The 17,393-nt window shown below is 46.9% G+C and overlaps 1 protein-coding gene across 7 annotated transcripts in view; it reads left to right on the top strand.

Moving 5' to 3' along the window:
- The window catches only part of ank1 (ankyrin 1), a 208,595-nt gene extending 191,422 nt beyond the window's left edge, over nucleotides 1-17,173 (top strand). For 5 of the 7 annotated variants that reach the window (XM_033014019.1, XM_033014023.1, XM_033014018.1 and 2 more), the window contains 5 exons: nucleotides 1,978-2,070; nucleotides 5,966-6,049; nucleotides 8,874-9,020; nucleotides 12,407-12,532; nucleotides 16,507-17,173. In XM_033014019.1, the coding sequence (XP_032869910.1) occupies nucleotides 1,978-2,070; nucleotides 5,966-6,049; nucleotides 8,874-9,020; nucleotides 12,407-12,511 (429 nt within the window). In that variant the 3' untranslated portion in view covers nucleotides 12,512-12,532; nucleotides 16,507-17,173. The remainder of the gene's footprint in view (nucleotides 1-1,977; nucleotides 2,071-5,965; nucleotides 6,050-8,873; nucleotides 9,021-12,406; nucleotides 12,533-16,506) is intronic. The other 2 variants (XM_033014024.1, XM_033014021.1) reach the window with 2 other exon arrangements.
- Nucleotides 17,174-17,393: the final 220 nt, after the last annotated feature.

Genomic DNA, 17,393 nt, shown 5'->3' with positions numbered 1-17,393 from the left:
AAGAAATTTGTGCTTCGAATGGAAATCCTTGTGTCGATGGGTGTCCACAAGAGATAAATAGGGTTTGCATCAGATGAGGGTCTACTCCCCCCCCCCCCCCCTCCCCCACCCTGATGTGGGCTGCACATGAAGTGTTAACTTTTTGCAAGTTTCCAGACTAGCATTGCGCTCATTCTAACATAGATCGACAGATGACGCAATGGGCTAAGTGTTCGGCTGGCGACCGGAAGGTAGCCGGTTCGAATCCCGCTTGGAGTGCATACTGTCGTTGTGTCCTTGGGCAAGACACTTCACCCACCTTTGCCTATGTGTGACTGTGTGTGACTATGTGTGAGTGATTGGTGGTGGTCGGAGGGGCCGTAGGCGCAGATTGGCAGCCACGCTTCCGTCAGTCTGCCCCAGGGCAGCTGTGGCTACAGAAGTAGCTCACCACCACCGAGTGTGACTGAGGAGTGTATGAATAATGCGATGTAAAGCGCCTTGAGTATTCTAGAAAGGCGCTATATAAATCCCATCCATTATAGATCGATTATTTAATTTGGACGCACCCTGAGTAAAATGCTAGAGTGCTGGAGTAACTCAGGCGGCATCTGTGGAGTGATATTTCGGGTCAGTTCCCTTCTGCAGACTGGTTGTATTCGAGGGGAGAGGGCTGGAATACTGTCTCCAGGGCCAAGAGTGTTTCATTATTGTCAAATGGCCCGAAATGAAATCGAACCGTGAGATTCTTATTTGCCGCAGTACAACAGATATTTAAACACAGAAAACTCTGAAAACTCCATAATAAACACCAAAAATGTTCAGTAAATATAGATAATATCATGTTTCAGAAAGAACTGCAGATGTTGGAAAAATCGAAGGTAGACAAAAATGCTGAAGAGACTCAGCAGGTGAGGCAGCATCTATGGAGGCAGCATCTATAGGTCGACCCGAAACGTCACCTATTTCTTCACTCCATAGATGCTGCCTCACCCGCTGAGTTTCTCCAGCATTTTTGTCTACCTTAGATAATATGTGTGTATGTCTATATATAATATGTGTGTGTGTATATATATATCTGAGTAAACACACACACATGTGTGTTTGTGTGTGTGTTTGTGTGTGTGCGTGTGTGTGCGTGCGTGTGTGCATGTGTGCGTGTGTGCGTGTGTGTGCGTGCGTGTGTGCGCGCGCGCGTGTGATGCAAAGCCAAACACAATGCCCCAAGTTTATGTCGTTTGTAGCTTAGTTGGAGGTTGTCGTGTTTAATAGCCTGATGGCTGTGGGGAAGTAGCTGTTCCTGAACCTGGACGTTACAGTTTTCAGGCTCCTGTACCTTCTTCCCGAAGGCAGGGGTGAAACGAGTGTGTGGCCAGGATGGTGTGGGTCTCTGATGATGTTGGCTGCCGTTTTAAGGCAGCGACTCCTGTAGATCCCTTCGATGGGGGGGAGGGATCAGTTACCCATGATGAACCGGGCAGTGTCCACCGCTTTTTGCAACCTTCTTTGTTCCTGGGGGCTCGAGTTGCCGAAAGGAGGCCGCAATGCCAACCAGTCAATGGGCTCTCTGCTGTACACCCGTAAAAGGTCAAGCAAGTATAGGTCGACGTACCGAATCTCCTCGAGCTTGTGAGGAGGTAGAGGCGTTGATGGGCTTTCTGTACGACTGCATCAGTGTGTTGGAACCAGCACAGAGCTGGGACTGAAAGCTGTGCACCAGTTGCTGGCAGGCATCAAATGTCCCGGGAACATTTCCCATGCGCGCTGACGGGGATTTAGCGACTGAGGGTAAAGCTGAGAGCAGGCACCTAAAATTACCCTCTGCTCTCGAAGCGGTCGCTGCTCTGGTTTCAGTGGCCATGAAGCAGGAGGATGATTACATTGCTCAGTGAGTTCCTCATCAGCCTGGTGCTGCTTGGCTTCTTCCTCGTCAGCTGTCAGAATGTCTTTCAAATTGTGTCCAACACCGTGCAATTTGTGCTGAAATACATCCACCAGGAGCTGGACAAGGAGCTCGGCGAGAGCGAGGCCAGCTCCGACGACGAGGAGATTGTCACCACCAGGATCATACGCCGGAGGCTCATCGTTAAGGTAGCGGGCTGGATTGCAGAGGTTGCGGCCATTCTGGCTGAGTTCGGCTGATCAGTGCCGTCGCATGCCGGTTTAATGCGTGTGTGCATGCGTATGGGTATGTGCATGTAAGGGCTTGGACACGTTAGTGGCAGGAAACATGTTCCCGATGTTGGGGGAGTCCAGAACCAGGGGCCACACACACAGTTTAAGAATAAGGGGTCAGCCATTTGGAATGGAGACGAGGAAACACTTTTTCTCACAGAGAGTGGTGAGTCTGTGGAATTCTCTGCTTCAGAGGGCGGTGGAGGCAGGTTCTCTGGATGCTTTCAAGAGAGAGCTAGACAGGGCCCTTAAAGATAGTGGAGTCAGGGGATATGGGGAGCAGGCAGGAATGAGGTACAGATTGTGGATGATCAGCCATGATCACATTGAATGGCGGTGCTGGCATGAAGGGCCGAATGGCCTACTCCTGCACCTATTGTCTATTGTCTATTGTGCGTGCTGGTGTGTGCCATGGCGTGCCACTGTAACCCCATCTTTCGCTACACGGTGACGCAGCGGTAGAGCTGCTGCATTACAGGCGCGGGTTCAATCCTGACCACGGGTGCTTGTCTGTACGGTCTCCCCATGAACCTGCGTGGGTTTTCTCCGAGCCCTTCCATTTCCCCCCGCACTCCAAAGACGTACTGGTTTGTAGTTTAATTGGCTTGGTGTCAATGTACAATTGTCCCTAGTGTGTGTAGGATAGTGTTAGTGTGCGGGGATCGCTGGTCGGCGCGGACTCGGTGGGCCGAAGGGCCTGTTTCCGCGCTGTATCTCTAAACTAAACTAAACTTTATGAAGCAGACGTGATGCATGGCATGAACTGAAAGTGAAAACGTACAAAAATGTGCTCGGGCGTTAGGGTTAGCACAATGTAGACAGTTCATAAGTTCCTGGGGCAGAATTAGGCCGTTCAGCCCATCAAGTCCACCATTCTATCATGGGTGATCCATCTTACCCTCTCAACCCGATTCTCCTGCCTTCTCCCCATAACCCCTGACACCCGTACTAATCAAGAATCTGTCTATCCCTGCCTGAAACATATCCATTGACTTGGCCACCACAGCATCAGTGTCAATGAATTCCACAGATTCACCACACCCTCTGACTAAAGGACAGTGGTGGATCGGCATGGCTAAAGACGGCATGGTGTGAGGAGATGGTGGCTGGTGGTGGTGCATGTGGATGAGAGGGGCGGCTAAAACTGACCTACTGTGTGTGTAGTGGGTGAGCTCAGGCCAGCCGCTAACAGTGAGAGGGCGCACTGCTCGGTACTTCGAATGTGACGTCAGAGGTGATGTTTCATGTGAATCGCCGTGCCGGCAGTGAGCTGGATTGAAGCCTAGACCTGTCGAAACATTGGCCTGCTGATGCTGGTTTATACCAAAAATAGATACATGGTGCTGGAGTAACTCAGTAGATCAGGGAGCATCTCTGGAGAAGATGAATCAGGACCCTTCTTCAGGCTGAAATGTTCTTCGGTGTGAAGAAGGGTCCCGACCTGAAACGTCACCCATCCATTTTCTCCAGAGATGCTGCCTGACCCGCTGAGTAACTCCAGCACTTTGTGTCCATCTGAAGTCTGGACTTCTTGTGAGATTTGTAACAAGCCTGTACTGGAACTGGCACACACGAGGAACTGCAGATGCTGGTTTACAAAATAAGGACACAAATGCTGGAGTAACTCAGCGGGTCAGGCCACATCTATGGAGAACATAGAGAGGTGACGTATCAGGTCAGGAGCCTTCGTCAGACTGACGTTTATGGATTAGGTCTATTCATCTGACTGACAATTTAGGTCGGGACCTTGCATCAGACTCTGAGTCTGAAGGATCCTAACCTGAAACGTTGCTTATCCATGTTCTCCAGAGATGCAGCCTGACCAACTTTGTTACTCCAGCACTTTGTGTCGTTTACTGATTGTCATTCTTTTGCGCACATTGCGCTTGGACCTCGGTGCATGGGGCCAAGAGAGATCTTGTGGCCAGTGTTTGGAGTGTGCAGACAGCATTCGGAGCTTGTGTGTTTACTAACCAACAACATTCTGTGAATGGGGTTTCCAGAAAGATACAAATCCCAAGACATGGCCCTCGGCTGATCATATTTAATGGTTGGGATAGCATTGGCTGTCCATTTTAATCGACCCCCTCAATATTCAGCTCCTTCATTTCACGATTAACCTCACGGCTTTCCGTGAGTAAAAATGCTTTGGAATTTGTGGCTTCCCTTGGATCAGATATCAAAGGAAACCAAATAGGAATGGTTCCCAGTGCCAACATAAAACTCCAATGTGGAGACCTGTATTACTAAATTTAACAAGCAATTAGTAAATAGTGATGTATATTTGGTTTCTTCTAACTGCACTACCACTTTTGGAATTGGTGAACTAGTTGAAGGTAGATAGAACATTGCAATATTAATTAAATTGTTGAATCCGGACACTGAATTTAGCAATCAGGCAGGTAAGTGTTTCAATATAATGGTGGTGATCATGTCATAGTAACATAGAAACATAGAAAATAGGTGTAGGAGGAGGCCATTCGGCCCTTCGAGCCTGCACCGCCATTCATTATGATCATGGCTGATCATCCAATTCAGTATTCTGAACATGCCTTCTTCTCTCCATACCCCCTGATCCCTTTAGCCACAAGGGCCACATCTAACTCCCTCTTAAATATAGCCAACGAACTGGCCTCAACTACTTTCTGTGGCGGAGAATTCCACAGATTCACCACTCTCTGTGTGAAAAATCTGTGTGTTAAAATGTCACATCGCCTCCAGTGTTAACCATAGAAGGTGTGTAGATCATGGTGTATATGTGATGGTTTTCCGATGTGCAATACAACATGGAGTTAAGATGGAGACATAAGAACTGTAGATGCAGGTTTACAAGAAGGCTGTGGACCCCCAGCAGGACCAAAAACAAGACCTGTCAAAGGCAGATGAATGAGCTCCTAGCGAGCCAACGGCCATCCACACTTCAGTAGAAGTTGCGATCACTGTCGTACATGGCATAGTAAGCCACCGTGCCCGTTGATGTTATCAACATTGATGATGATGATGATGAAAGTGCTTGGAATGTACTAAGTGCTGACTCCCCTTTGCCAATACCCCAGGCATCGTGCCCTCAATGCCCGCAGCATGCCAGCGACCCAGTAAATGTATTTTTACCCCCAAAAAATAAACTTTATTCAGAATAATAAAAAATACACACGAAACAAGTAAAGTGCAAAGACTCTTCTGACTTTCTCAGCCGCTATACGTATATTCATTAGCATTATATGTTCGCAAAACTACCCTTATACCAAGCGCCCTTGCCACTCATGTGAATGAAGGAACTGCAGATGCTGGTTTAAACCAAGATGGACACAAACTGCTGGAGTAACTCAGCGGGACAGGCAGCATCTCTGCAGAGAAGGAATGGGTGACTGAAGAAGAAGGGTCTCGACCCGAAACGTCACCCATTCCTTCTCTCCGGACATGCCGCCTGTCCTGCTGAGTTACTCCAGCATTTTGTGTCGACCCTTGCCACTCATGTGGGTTGATATCGCTTATTTTATACATTGTCGAAACAGGCCCTTCGGCCCAATACGTCCATGCTGACCAAGGTGCCTTCCCTTGTTGATAACCCTACCCTTGTTTGAGGGGCGTTTCCATCAGACTCTGCCCCCCCCCCCCCCCCCCCCATGTGCAGCAGCAGAAGGTCCCTGGATGGTGGTCCTCCCCCACAGAGCTGTCTGAGTCATGAATGCTTGTAGGTGAGTGGTGTCCCTCAGCTCATCTTGTCCTTTAACCCGCTCCAGGTTGTTGCCTGTGTTGCCCGGGGTTTGGAATCGAAGCTCACTCATTCTTCTCATTTTCTCACGGGCAGGGTGAAGAAGCAAAGAACATTCCAGGCGAGTCGGTGACGGAAGAGCAGTTTGTCGACGAAGATGGCAACATCGTCACGAAGAAAGTAATGAGATTGAGTATTCTCGCGTGTATCCCAGCAATGTAGTGAATGGGGGGGACACCAAGAAAAACCAAGCACCCTACCGGTTAATGGCACAACCCAAGGATAGCACAGCAATTCTTTCATTCCTTGGGACACAGCATGGAAACAGGCCACTCGGCTCACCGTGTCCACGCCAACCATTGATCACCCATTCACACTGGTTCTCTATTATCCCATTTCCTCATCCAAGTCAAGTCAAGTTTTATTCGTCACTTGCACATACAGTGCAGTGAAATGAATTTGCCAGCAGCGTAAACAATTAAAAAAAACACCCAATACACAATAAACATTTTACATAAACATCTACCACAGCATACATCGCTGCGGTGGAAGGCACAATAATTTGGCCAGTCCTCCTCCATTTCCCCCCCTGGTCGGGACCACAACCCTCCGCAGCCGCTGCTGCGGGCGTCCAGATGTGCAGACAAGATAAGTCCAGGTAAGTCCTGGGCTTACCGCTCCCTGCACCAGGGCTTCCCAACCTTTTTCATCCCATTTACCCTTGGCAACTTTAATAGCACGTAACAATGTTATTTCACTTATTTATGAACAACTAACGATGAACAGGTACCAGTATACCAGAACCAAACACAGTCAGTCAATGAGAAATAATCTGTACAGATCCAGAATCAACAAATTTACCCCCTGGGTAGGCGAAATTTACACCAGGTTGGGAACCCTTGTCCGACACATATTAGACTTTAAACTTTCGAGATACAGCACGGAAACAGGCCCTTCAGCCCACCGAGTCCACGCTGACCCGCGACCACACTGTAAGCTAGCACTATTCTACATACTAAGGAGAATTATTTTCTTTTTTTTTTAAATCAAACCTTGTATGTCTTTTGAGTGTGGGAGGAAACCGGAGCACCCGGAGAAAACCCATGCAGGTTACAGGGAGAATGTACAAACTCCGTACAGACAGCACCCGTAGTCAGGATCGAACCCGGGTCTCTGGCGCTGTAAGGCAGCAACTCTACCGCTGCGCCACCATGCTACCCACTAGCGGCAATGTACAGGGGCCCATTAACCTACAAACCCACACAAACCCTGAAACCTTTGGGATGTGGGAGGAAACTGGAGCAACTCTGCCCAGTAGAAATATTTAGTGGTGCAAATAACATCTTCTCGTTAAGAATGGTGTCACTGCATGGTGACCTCTACCCTTCATCTTAACTTTGAAATGATGCCAGTGGAGTTGGCTGGAAGCCTCCTCTCCTTGGGTGACCAGGCAACCACTACACAACAGTCTCAGCTCAGGGTTGTGACGTCAACTGCTGTGGTGGGCCATTACTGATCACTGTAATATTGGTTGTAAAGTTAGTTGGGAAATGAGAAGCAATTATAACGGCGGTACACCAGTGGGGACTTGAATCTGCATACTACATACTTCGATCTATACTGACCGGTCAAACCAACTCAGCAGGAGAGATGGACACAAAGTGCTGGAGTAACTCTGCGGGTCAGGCAGCATCTCTGGAGAAAAAAGATGGCTGACGTTTCAGGTCAGGACCCTTCTTCAGACGTCTGAAGAAGGGTCACGACAGCAAAAATCACTTACCCTTTTTCTCCAGAGATGCTGCCTGACCCGCAGAGTTACTCCAGCACTTTGTCCCATCTTCGGTATAAACCAGCATCTGCAGTTCTTTGTTTCTATACACTGCGGAGATGTAGCCTGACCTGCTGAGCCCCTCCAGTGGTTTGTTTATTTTTGCTCCAGGCTACAGCAATTCCAGTCTCTCTTGTACCTCAACATAGAAACATAGAAAATAGGTGCAGGAGTAGGCCATTCGGCCCTTCGAGCCTGCACCGCCATTCAATATGATCATGGCTGATTATCCAACTCGGTATCCTGTACCTGCCTTCTCTCCATCCCTGATCCCTTTAGCCACAAGGGCCACATCTAACTCCCTCTTAAATATAGCCAATGAACTGGCCTCAACTACCTTCTGTGGCAGAGAATTCCAGAGATTCACCACTCTCTGTGTGAAAAATGTTTTCCTCATCTCGGTCCTAAAAGATTTCCCCCTTATCCTTAAACTGTGACCCCCTTGTTCTGGACTTCCCCAACATCGGGAACAATCTTCCTGCATCTAGCCTGTGCAACCCCTTAAGAACTCCTCAACGTTGATAAAATTACATGCAGAAAGGGGAAACCAGTAAGCAAGTCAAATCTCAACGCTAGATTGGTGATCACCATTTGTTAAAGGGCTCAGTCGATTTACCACCAACCACAACAAGCTGAAGATGTAGTAGATGAGATACCTCCATGTCATGTTAACATCTTAAACTAATTTCTCCCCCAATACATCACATCTGGATAGCTTGGCCCTGGTGCTGCCAGATGTTGACAAGCTCTGTTCCCCCTGAAATAACAGTTCATAAGTTCTTAGACCATTCGGTCCATCAGGTCTACTCTGCCATTCAATCATGGCTGATCGATCTTTCAATCTCAACCGCATTCTCCTGCCTTCTTCCCACAACCCAAAGAATCTGTCGATCTCCGCCTTAAAATATCCATTGACTTGGCTTGATAAGTGATAGGAGAAAAATTAGGCCATTCGGCCCATCAAGTCTACTCCGCCATTCAATCACGGCTGATCTATCTCTCCCCCTCAACCCCACTCCCCTGCCATCTTCCCATTACCCTTGATATAACCGTACTGATCGAAGTATTCTCCTGACTGTGGCGATGACTGCCACAGATTCACCACGCTTGTCTCTGTGGTGAAAGTGTACGGTTGTAAATAAAGTGAAAGTGATCATGTTTCGCCGCTTTCTGCAGGTCGTTCGAAAGGTTGTTCGGAGGATCGGCCCCGGCGAAGGAAAGGAAGAGACAGTGGAGGTGCTATACCCAGATCCGTCAGACCTAGAAAATGCAGCAGATAACTTCTCAAAGTACATGTTAACAAGAGACAGCACAAACAGTAAGGTAAAGCTGACTTCAACATATTATTCACGGGACATAGATACATAGATACATAGAAAATAGGTGCAGGAGTAGGCCATTCGGCCCTTCGAGCCTGCACCGCCATTCAATATGATCATGGCTGATCATCCAACTCAGTATCCCGTACCTGCCTTCTCTCCATACCCCCTGATCCCTTTAGCCACAAGGGCCACATCTAACTCCCTCTTAAATATAGCCAATGAACTGGCCTCGACTACCCTCTGTGGCAGAGAGTTCCAGAGATTCACCACTCTCTGTGTGAAAAAGTTTCTTCTCATCTCGGTCCTAAAGGATTTCCCCCTTATCCTTAAGCTGCGACCCCTTGTCCTGGACTTCCCCAACATTGGGAACAATCTTCCTGCATCTAGCCTGTCCAACCCCATAAGAATTTTGTATGTTTCTATAAGATCCCCTCTCAATCTCCTAAATTCTAGCGAGTATAAGCCAAGTCTATCCAGTCTTTCTTCATATGAAAGTCCTGACATCCCAGGAATCAGTCTGGTGAACCTTCTCTGCACTCCCTCTATGGCTATAATGTCCTTCCTCAGATTTGGAGACCAAAACTGTACGCAATACTCCAGGTGTGGTCTCACCAAGACCCTGTACAACTGCAGTAGAACCTCCCTGCTCCTATACTCAAAATGGTGTTTGCAATGCAGCAGCCACCACATGCTCATGTCTAGGTGTTCATCTCCAGTCACGAGTGCAACACAGACTACACAGCAGACTATAGACAGAAAGTGCTGGAGTTACTCAGCGGGACGGGCAGAATCTCTGGAAAAAAAGAACAGGTGACATTTTGGGTCGGAACCCTTCCTCAGTCTCCTGTCCTGACCCGAAACATCACCTATTCTTTTTCTCCAGAGATGCTGCCTGACCCGCTGAGTTACTCCAGCATTTTGTGTCTATCTTCAGTATAAACCAGCATCTGCAGTTCCTTCCTACATACTTCCTAGCATACACATAAGAATGTCCTGAGTAGTGACCACATATTCGGAGACTGATTCCTGACATCCCAGCCAGGGGGGAAAATCAAGCTTCATCTAATATCTCCTGGTTGCTAACTAGTTGAACTCCCCTTCCCATTCCCATGGGGATCTTTCTTCCCTGGGCCTCCTCCATTGCCTGAGGAAGGTTACATGCAAACTGGAGGAACAGCGCCTCATATTCCACGTGTAGCTCACAGCCTAACGGTATGAACGTTGAATTCTCCAATTTTATGCTTCTTTTCGACACCAGTAAGCATGCACATGTTACCTCTGTAATTCCTTCGCTTGATGCAATGAAATAGATTCTGGAAGCTAAATGCTGGTGTTACATAATAGCCTGTGGGGTGCTTCAAAATATCAGACTTCTAGGCAAATGTGTAGCCGCCGAGCCTGTTTCTGCCAACCCCCCTTTTCCAAGTGGTTTGAGTTCCTAGTTCCCATTACCTCCCGTAAAGAGGTGGGCAGTGGAGGCTGAGCGATATGCTGAGCAATCTTCCATTCAGCCTGCAGGCCAGCTGGATAAGCACTAAGATGCTCAGTCTTAATAAGTCAGGAACTGACCAGCTCAAGAAGGCACTTTGGTCGGCATTAATGGGTTGGGCCGAAGGGCCTGTTTCTGTGGCGTGTAACTCATGTTGATAAGTTACAGGAGCAGGATTAGGCCATTTGGCCCATCAGGTCTACTCAGCCATTCAATCGTGGCTGATCGGTCGTTCCCTCTCAACCCCATTCTCCTGCCTTCGCCCCATAACCCCTGACATCCGTACCAATCAAGAATCTATCAATTTCTGCCTTAAAAATATCCATTGACTTGGCCTCCACAGCCTTCTGTGGCAATGAATTCCACAGATTCACCACCCTCTGACTAAAGACATTCTTCCTCATCTCCTTTCTAAATTGTACGTCCTTTTATACTGAGGCTAATGGCCTAATTCTGCTCCTGTGCTGTGTCTTATGGTCTTATGAATAGATGCCAAATATCATGCAGCTGCTTTAAAACACTCACCAAGTAAACTCTGACTGTTGTTTAAAGTAGGCCCTCTCAATGAGAGGGTATTCCATCTGCACCATTTCTGTTCCATCTCGTTCTGGTACTCAAGTTACTGGCAGGTTCACCGCACACCGTTACCTGGTGGTTCTATAGGTGATTCAGGAAGTCCAAGGGTCATATTGTGCCTCAAACCATCAGATTACAGAAGCTGCCATTTCTTGTTTCCATTTTCTCCTTTTCAATCTTTCTTCTTTAAGTTTTCTTTGTCTTCCTGGGTTTGCAGAGATAGCAGAAGCTTGGCTGGTGGGTGAGCAGGCTGGGGGGGCATCAACTACAATGTGGCAGTCTATTTCAGCGGGCCGTGTATGGGGAATGAAGTCCTGGTTGAACGTGGGAATCCTGTTTCCCCTTCACGCTGTATTTTCCCTTTTGACAGTGGCTGAGATCACAGCTGTTCAAATACCCTATTTGCCAAGTCAATGAACACAGTCCAAATAACCCACAACTAGCGGAGGTTGTCAGTGGGGAGACCACCCTCCCGAATTCTCCATCGCTGTCTTTATGTCTTTAGGCTTTAGAGGTACAGTACAGATTCAAGCCCTTTGGCCCACCGGGTCTGTGCCAACCAGCGATCACCCTGTACACTAGTTCCATCCTACAAACTAGGGACAATTTGCAGAATAGACAATAGACAATAGGTGCAGGAGTAGGCCATTCGGCCCCTCGATCCAGCACCGCCATTCAATGTGATCATGGCTGATCTACAAACCTGCATGCCTTTGGAGTGTGGGAGGCAACCGGAGCACCGGGAGAAACCCCGTGCGTGCGGTCACGGGGAGGACGTACAAACTCCGTACAGACTGCGCCCGTAGTCAGGATCGAACCCGGGTCTCTGGCGCTGTAAGCCAGCAAACCTACCTCCGTGCCGCCCGGCACAATGGCCAAGTCAGACCAGATCACAAGGTCTTGTTAATAGCTGTTGCGTGGGGCCAGTTTGCGATCGAGTGGCATCATCAGCAGTAAAACATGGAATGTTTGGGTGGAAGATTATTGATGTGAATATATGCTACAATGTGCGCGCATGTGTGTGTGTGTGTACTACTGTGTATATGCTCTGTGTGCATGGGGAAGGGGTAGTTATATATGTCAACTGATGTTTGCATATGCACGTTGCTGTGTGTATGTATGTGAATGCTATGTATATATATACACATGTACTTTTCTTTATATATGTATATGTATTCATGTGCGTGCCCTTAGTTTCATTTTCTCTTTCCTTCATTGTGTCTGTCTTACCCATTGTGATTTACTTTCTCTTTCCATTCACTGTCCTGTGCCTGTGTCTCTGTGTTGTCACAAACCTGTTGTCACCGCTGCCTCACATTCAGCTGGGAGAGAGGGATAGTGCCTTGTACAATGAATGGATTCATAGTCGAATGGGCACCCAGATTGTGAAGAAAATCAGCTCGGACATGAATACGTCAAAGCAGTGATTTAGGGATGATGGCACAAAGGTAACTCAAGTACAACTGGAATTCTAAGAAAGACATTCTCGCCCATCATTTTCTCGTTTAATTCCTTTGTGCTTTTAAGCAAAAGGCTAAACATCACAGTTCACTGTACTGTAAAGATACAGAGTTGACCTTGTACTTACAGAACTGAACTCGGGCAAATGTCATGTGTGCTGTGCTCTCTCCCGTAACACACAGCCATGTTACTCCTTTCCCAAAGGCACCCATGTTAGACTTTCTCATCCCTAATCCTCTCCTAACAAGAGCTTTATATCCATCACTGACAGAGCACGGGTTTGCATGGCATCGAAAGACCGATTACTAAACGACGGGACTCCGTTGAAATCACTGACTCAGTAGCTGCAAGATTCTTTCTAAAACACTAGGATTTATTGAAAAGTCATCTTTTATGACCTACAACCTCCTACCAAACTTTGAACCTTTCTTCAACCTCTATCAAACATTAACCTGAATCTGAATAAAAACAGAAGATTTCAGCAGCATTTGGATTGCTCAAATCAGTGAAGTCAGGTCAACTCAAGTCACATTTATTTATTTAGCACATTTAAAAAACAACTCTCGTTGGCCAAAATGCTTTACATTTGTTATAAGAATAGCACAACAAAACAGACTACATACATATATAAATGTAGCCTCACTCAGAGGACGTCAGGAAAGGCTTGGGAGTATAGATGAGTCTTTAGTCTTGACTTAAAAGAGTCGATGGAGGGGGCAGTTCTGATGGGAAAGGGGATGATGTTGTTCCACAGTCTAGGGGCTGCAACCGCAAAGGCTCGGTCGCCCCTGAGCTTATGCCTAGACCGCGGGATATTCAGCAGCCCCAAGTCGGCCGATCTGAGGGGCCTGGAGGCGGATTGGTGGGTGAGAAGACTTTTTATGTAGGTGGGGGCAAGCCCATTGAGGGCTTTGTAGACATGGAGGAGGGTCTTGAAGTTTATACGGAACCGCACAGGGAGCCAGTGGAGAGAGGCCAGGATCGGGGTGATGTGGTCCTGAGTGTAGTTCTGAGCGGCTCCATTCTGTACACTACCTATCCACAGTGTCAGGCCATTTAAGACATATATGCAACACTTGTCATTTTTATATCAGCGTCGGTCTGCAAAATCATTTATCAATTTAAATAAGCGTTTTGTTCAGACCATTGGATGAAATATGAAAAATATAATTCTAACCAAACACGAGTGTGAGATTTAAATGAATGGAAGCAGTATTTCAGAACCATGTCCATTGGTTAAAGTGTGTGGCAGAGATGGTGTCATTCTCCAAAGCCTTCTGCATGGCTGCAACAGAGAGCTTTAAATTAAGTAGACAAAAGTGCTGGAGAAACTCAGCGGGTGCAGCAGCATCTATGGAGCGAAGGAAATAGGCAACGTTTCGGGCCAAAACCCTTCTTCAGACTGAAGGAAATAGGCAACGTTTCGGGCCAAAACCCTTCTTCAGACTGAAGGAAATAGGCAACGTTTCGGGCCAAAACCCTTCTTCAGACTGAAGGAAATAGGCAACGTTTCGGGCCGAAACCCGGAAGGGTTTCGGCCCGAAACGTTGCCTATTTCCTTCGCTCCATAGATGCTGCTGCACCCGCTGAGTTTCTCCAGCACTTTTGTCTACCTTCGATTTTTCCAGCATCTGCACAGTTCCTTCTTAAACGCCTTAAATTAAGTGTAGTTTAGTTTAGAGACACAACTTGGAAACAGGCCCTTCAGCCCATCAAGTCTATGCTGACTAGTGATCACTGGTTCTATCCTTCACACTAGGGACCATTTACAGAAGCCAATTAGCCTACAGACCTGCATGTCTTTGGCGTGTGGGACGCGGTTCGATCCTGACCATGGGTGCTATCCGTACAGAGTTTGTACCTTCTCCTTGTGCATGGGTGGGTTTTCTCCGGCTGCTCCGGTTTCCTCCAACCTCCGACGATATACAGGTATGTAGGTTAATTAGCATCTGGAGAAACCCACACAGTCACAGGGAGGACCTGCAAACACCTTATAGACAGCACATGTAGTTAGAATTGAACCCAGGTCCGTGGCAATGGAAGGCAGCAACTCGACCACTGTCTCGCCCCGATATGTGATGGATATAGAAACATAGAAAATAGGTGCAGGAGTAGGTCATTCGGCCCTTCGAGCCTGCACCGCCATTCAATATGATCATGGCTGATCATCCAACTCAGTACCCTGTACCTGCCTTCTCTCCATACCGCCTGATCCCTTTAGCCACAAAGGCCACATCTAACTCCCTCTTAAATATAGCCAATGAACTGGCCTCAACTACCTTCTGTGGCAGAGAATTCCAGAGATTCACCACTCTCTGTGTGAAAAATGTTTTCCTCATCTCGGTCCTAAAAGATTTCCCCCTTATCCTTAAACTGTGTGACCCCTTGTTCTGGACTTCCCCAACATCGGGAACAATCTTCCTGCATCTAGCCTGTCCAACCCCTTAAGAATTTTGTAAGTTTCTATAAGAAGATATTTATTGAGATGTTTTTGCAGAGAGTAGATATGTTTTCTCTGACCTTTCCATCTCTTGAACTCTTATGTTTCCAAGTGTTGCTCGGCTAATTGCATGGTGTCCCGTAAAGCGATAGGCAATGCTGAGAAATACGTTCCATCACATCCATAAATACCCCACAATGTGATGTCTCTTGCTGATCTATTTGCGTCTAGCCCAGAGCTGTGGAGATCAGGTTCAAACTGAAGAAGGAAAGACTTGAGATTTGACAGTAAATCTTAACATATTAAATGGTAAATGGTAAAAAGAAAATCTAGAATGCGACTGAATGATGTGAATGAATAAAATAATTAAAATCAGATACAAATATCATAATTCTACATGTCTCTAAACTAAACTTCAGACTGAAGAAGGGACCCGACCCAAAGCATCACCCATTCCTTCTCTCCAGAGATGCTGCCTGTCCCGCTGAGTTACTCCAGCATTTTTGGTCTGTCATCATTCTCCGCAGTGTTTAGAGATTGGAATCCAGACCTCAATAATGTTGATTTGCAAATTAATTTAATAAAAGACACACTTGGAAAGTAAGGAGAGCTCTGATATAAACATAGAAATTCCTTTACAAGTCTTTCATTGGAATGAAGTATTTTAGTAAACCCACGATTGAAGAAGGGTCTCGACCCGAAAAGCCACCTATTCCTTTTCTCCAGCGACGCTGCCTGCCCTGCTGAGTTACTCCAGCTTTTTGTGTCTATCTTTGGTATAAACCAGCATCCGCAGTTACTTCCTACACATGATTACGTTTTGTTTAGTTTAGAAATACAGAGCGGAAACAGGTCCTTCGGCCCATCGAGCCCACGTCGACCACCGATCCCCGCACATTAATATCACCCCACACGCACAAGGGACACTTTTACACCTACAGCCAACTAACCTACAAACCTGTACGTCTTTGGAGTGTGGGAGGAAAGTGAACATCTCGGAGAAAATCCACACGGTCACAGGGAGAACGTACAAACTCCGTACAGACAGTATTCTTTGTCAGTATCGAACCCGGGTCTCAGGCGCTGTAAGGCAGCAGCTCTACTGTTGCGCCACTGAGCCAACACTTAAAACATCTTTGAACTATCTGAGAGAGTGCTGATGGCTAAAATAATCCGTGATAGTGTATTCTACCAAACCATGCATGGGCTTGCACATGGTGTGACTAAAGGGCCTGTCACACTTGGGCGTTATTTGCGCGTCAATTGCGCGACATCATTTACGCGTCACGATGCACGACGCGCGCATGGCGTGCATTATGCATGCATGGCGCATGGTGAGACATGGTGGCGTAGGCAGTGACGTGCGGTAGCGCACGGCGCCCTAGGATTTGGGGATTCTCAAAATCCTCGCACGCCACCTGCGTGACGCGCAAATGACCCCCATGTGGGACAGGCCCTTAAATCGATTTTTGTTTTCTACCTAAACCCCACCCGCTAATTCTGCACCGTTTTATTTTTCAGGATACTGTATCTACAACACGGCCTTCACAAGAAGAAGCAGGCAGACTGGGGGGCTGTGAGAGGAAAAAGACTTTACATTAGGCTACAGGCATGATTTCTATAGGAGAGTTACTATTATCAATTAGCATGATTGACTGTCAAAGCATGTACCCTGTTGTACCGCCTAAAGGACTGAATGATAATTATTGTCACAGAGCTGGGAGGTACCCCACCTACAGAATAAGCCTGAACGATACCAGGGTCGCATCTCAACAGCAATATCAAAACAAAATTCAGTCGCTTTAACGCTCACATTTTTAATTGGGTTTTAAATAGCAAGTGGAGTTTTCAATACAATTGTTTTGCTGTACATGATTAACATAATACTATGCAAAAAAAATAATTAACAGCAATGCACAGCAATATATTCAACAGTTGTCTGGGTAGGTACCAAACCAGCTGTATAAAAGACAACTTTAGTTGGCATCAAATGCTTCTCATTCTTTTCCTTTTTTGCTGGCCCACCGCTAATTCCTTGGACTACAAAATTGTGCTTTGTAGCTTTTAAATTCTGCTACTCTATTTTTTTAAAGAATTTCCTGTAAGATTTGTGTTTGGTTTGAATATTTGTCCTATTCCAGAAGAGGGCAGCTCTCTATGTTCTAAGTATTAAACAGTAAAGAACCACTGTGTCCGTTTCTCCCTTGAAGCCTGCTCAGAACTGGGACCAGACAGCGTCAGGGTTTGAACTGAAGCTGAACGCAGGAGGTTTAATTTCCTCTGGTTCAATCTCTGGTTCATCTCCACCTTTGTGACTGGGAGTGCAGAAAGCCATTTAACCTATATTCTCGAACCACCACAATTCTTGCTTTTTAACACGTGAGACGATTTTTCCTGTTTGGTTTTTG

Source organism: Amblyraja radiata, chromosome 39 (assembly GCF_010909765.2).
Source record: "Amblyraja radiata isolate CabotCenter1 chromosome 39, sAmbRad1.1.pri, whole genome shotgun sequence".
NCBI lineage: Eukaryota > Metazoa > Chordata > Chondrichthyes > Rajiformes > Rajidae > Amblyraja > Amblyraja radiata.
The sequence above is the reverse complement of the archived record's forward strand: the minus strand, read 5'-3'. Positions and strand labels throughout refer to the sequence as shown.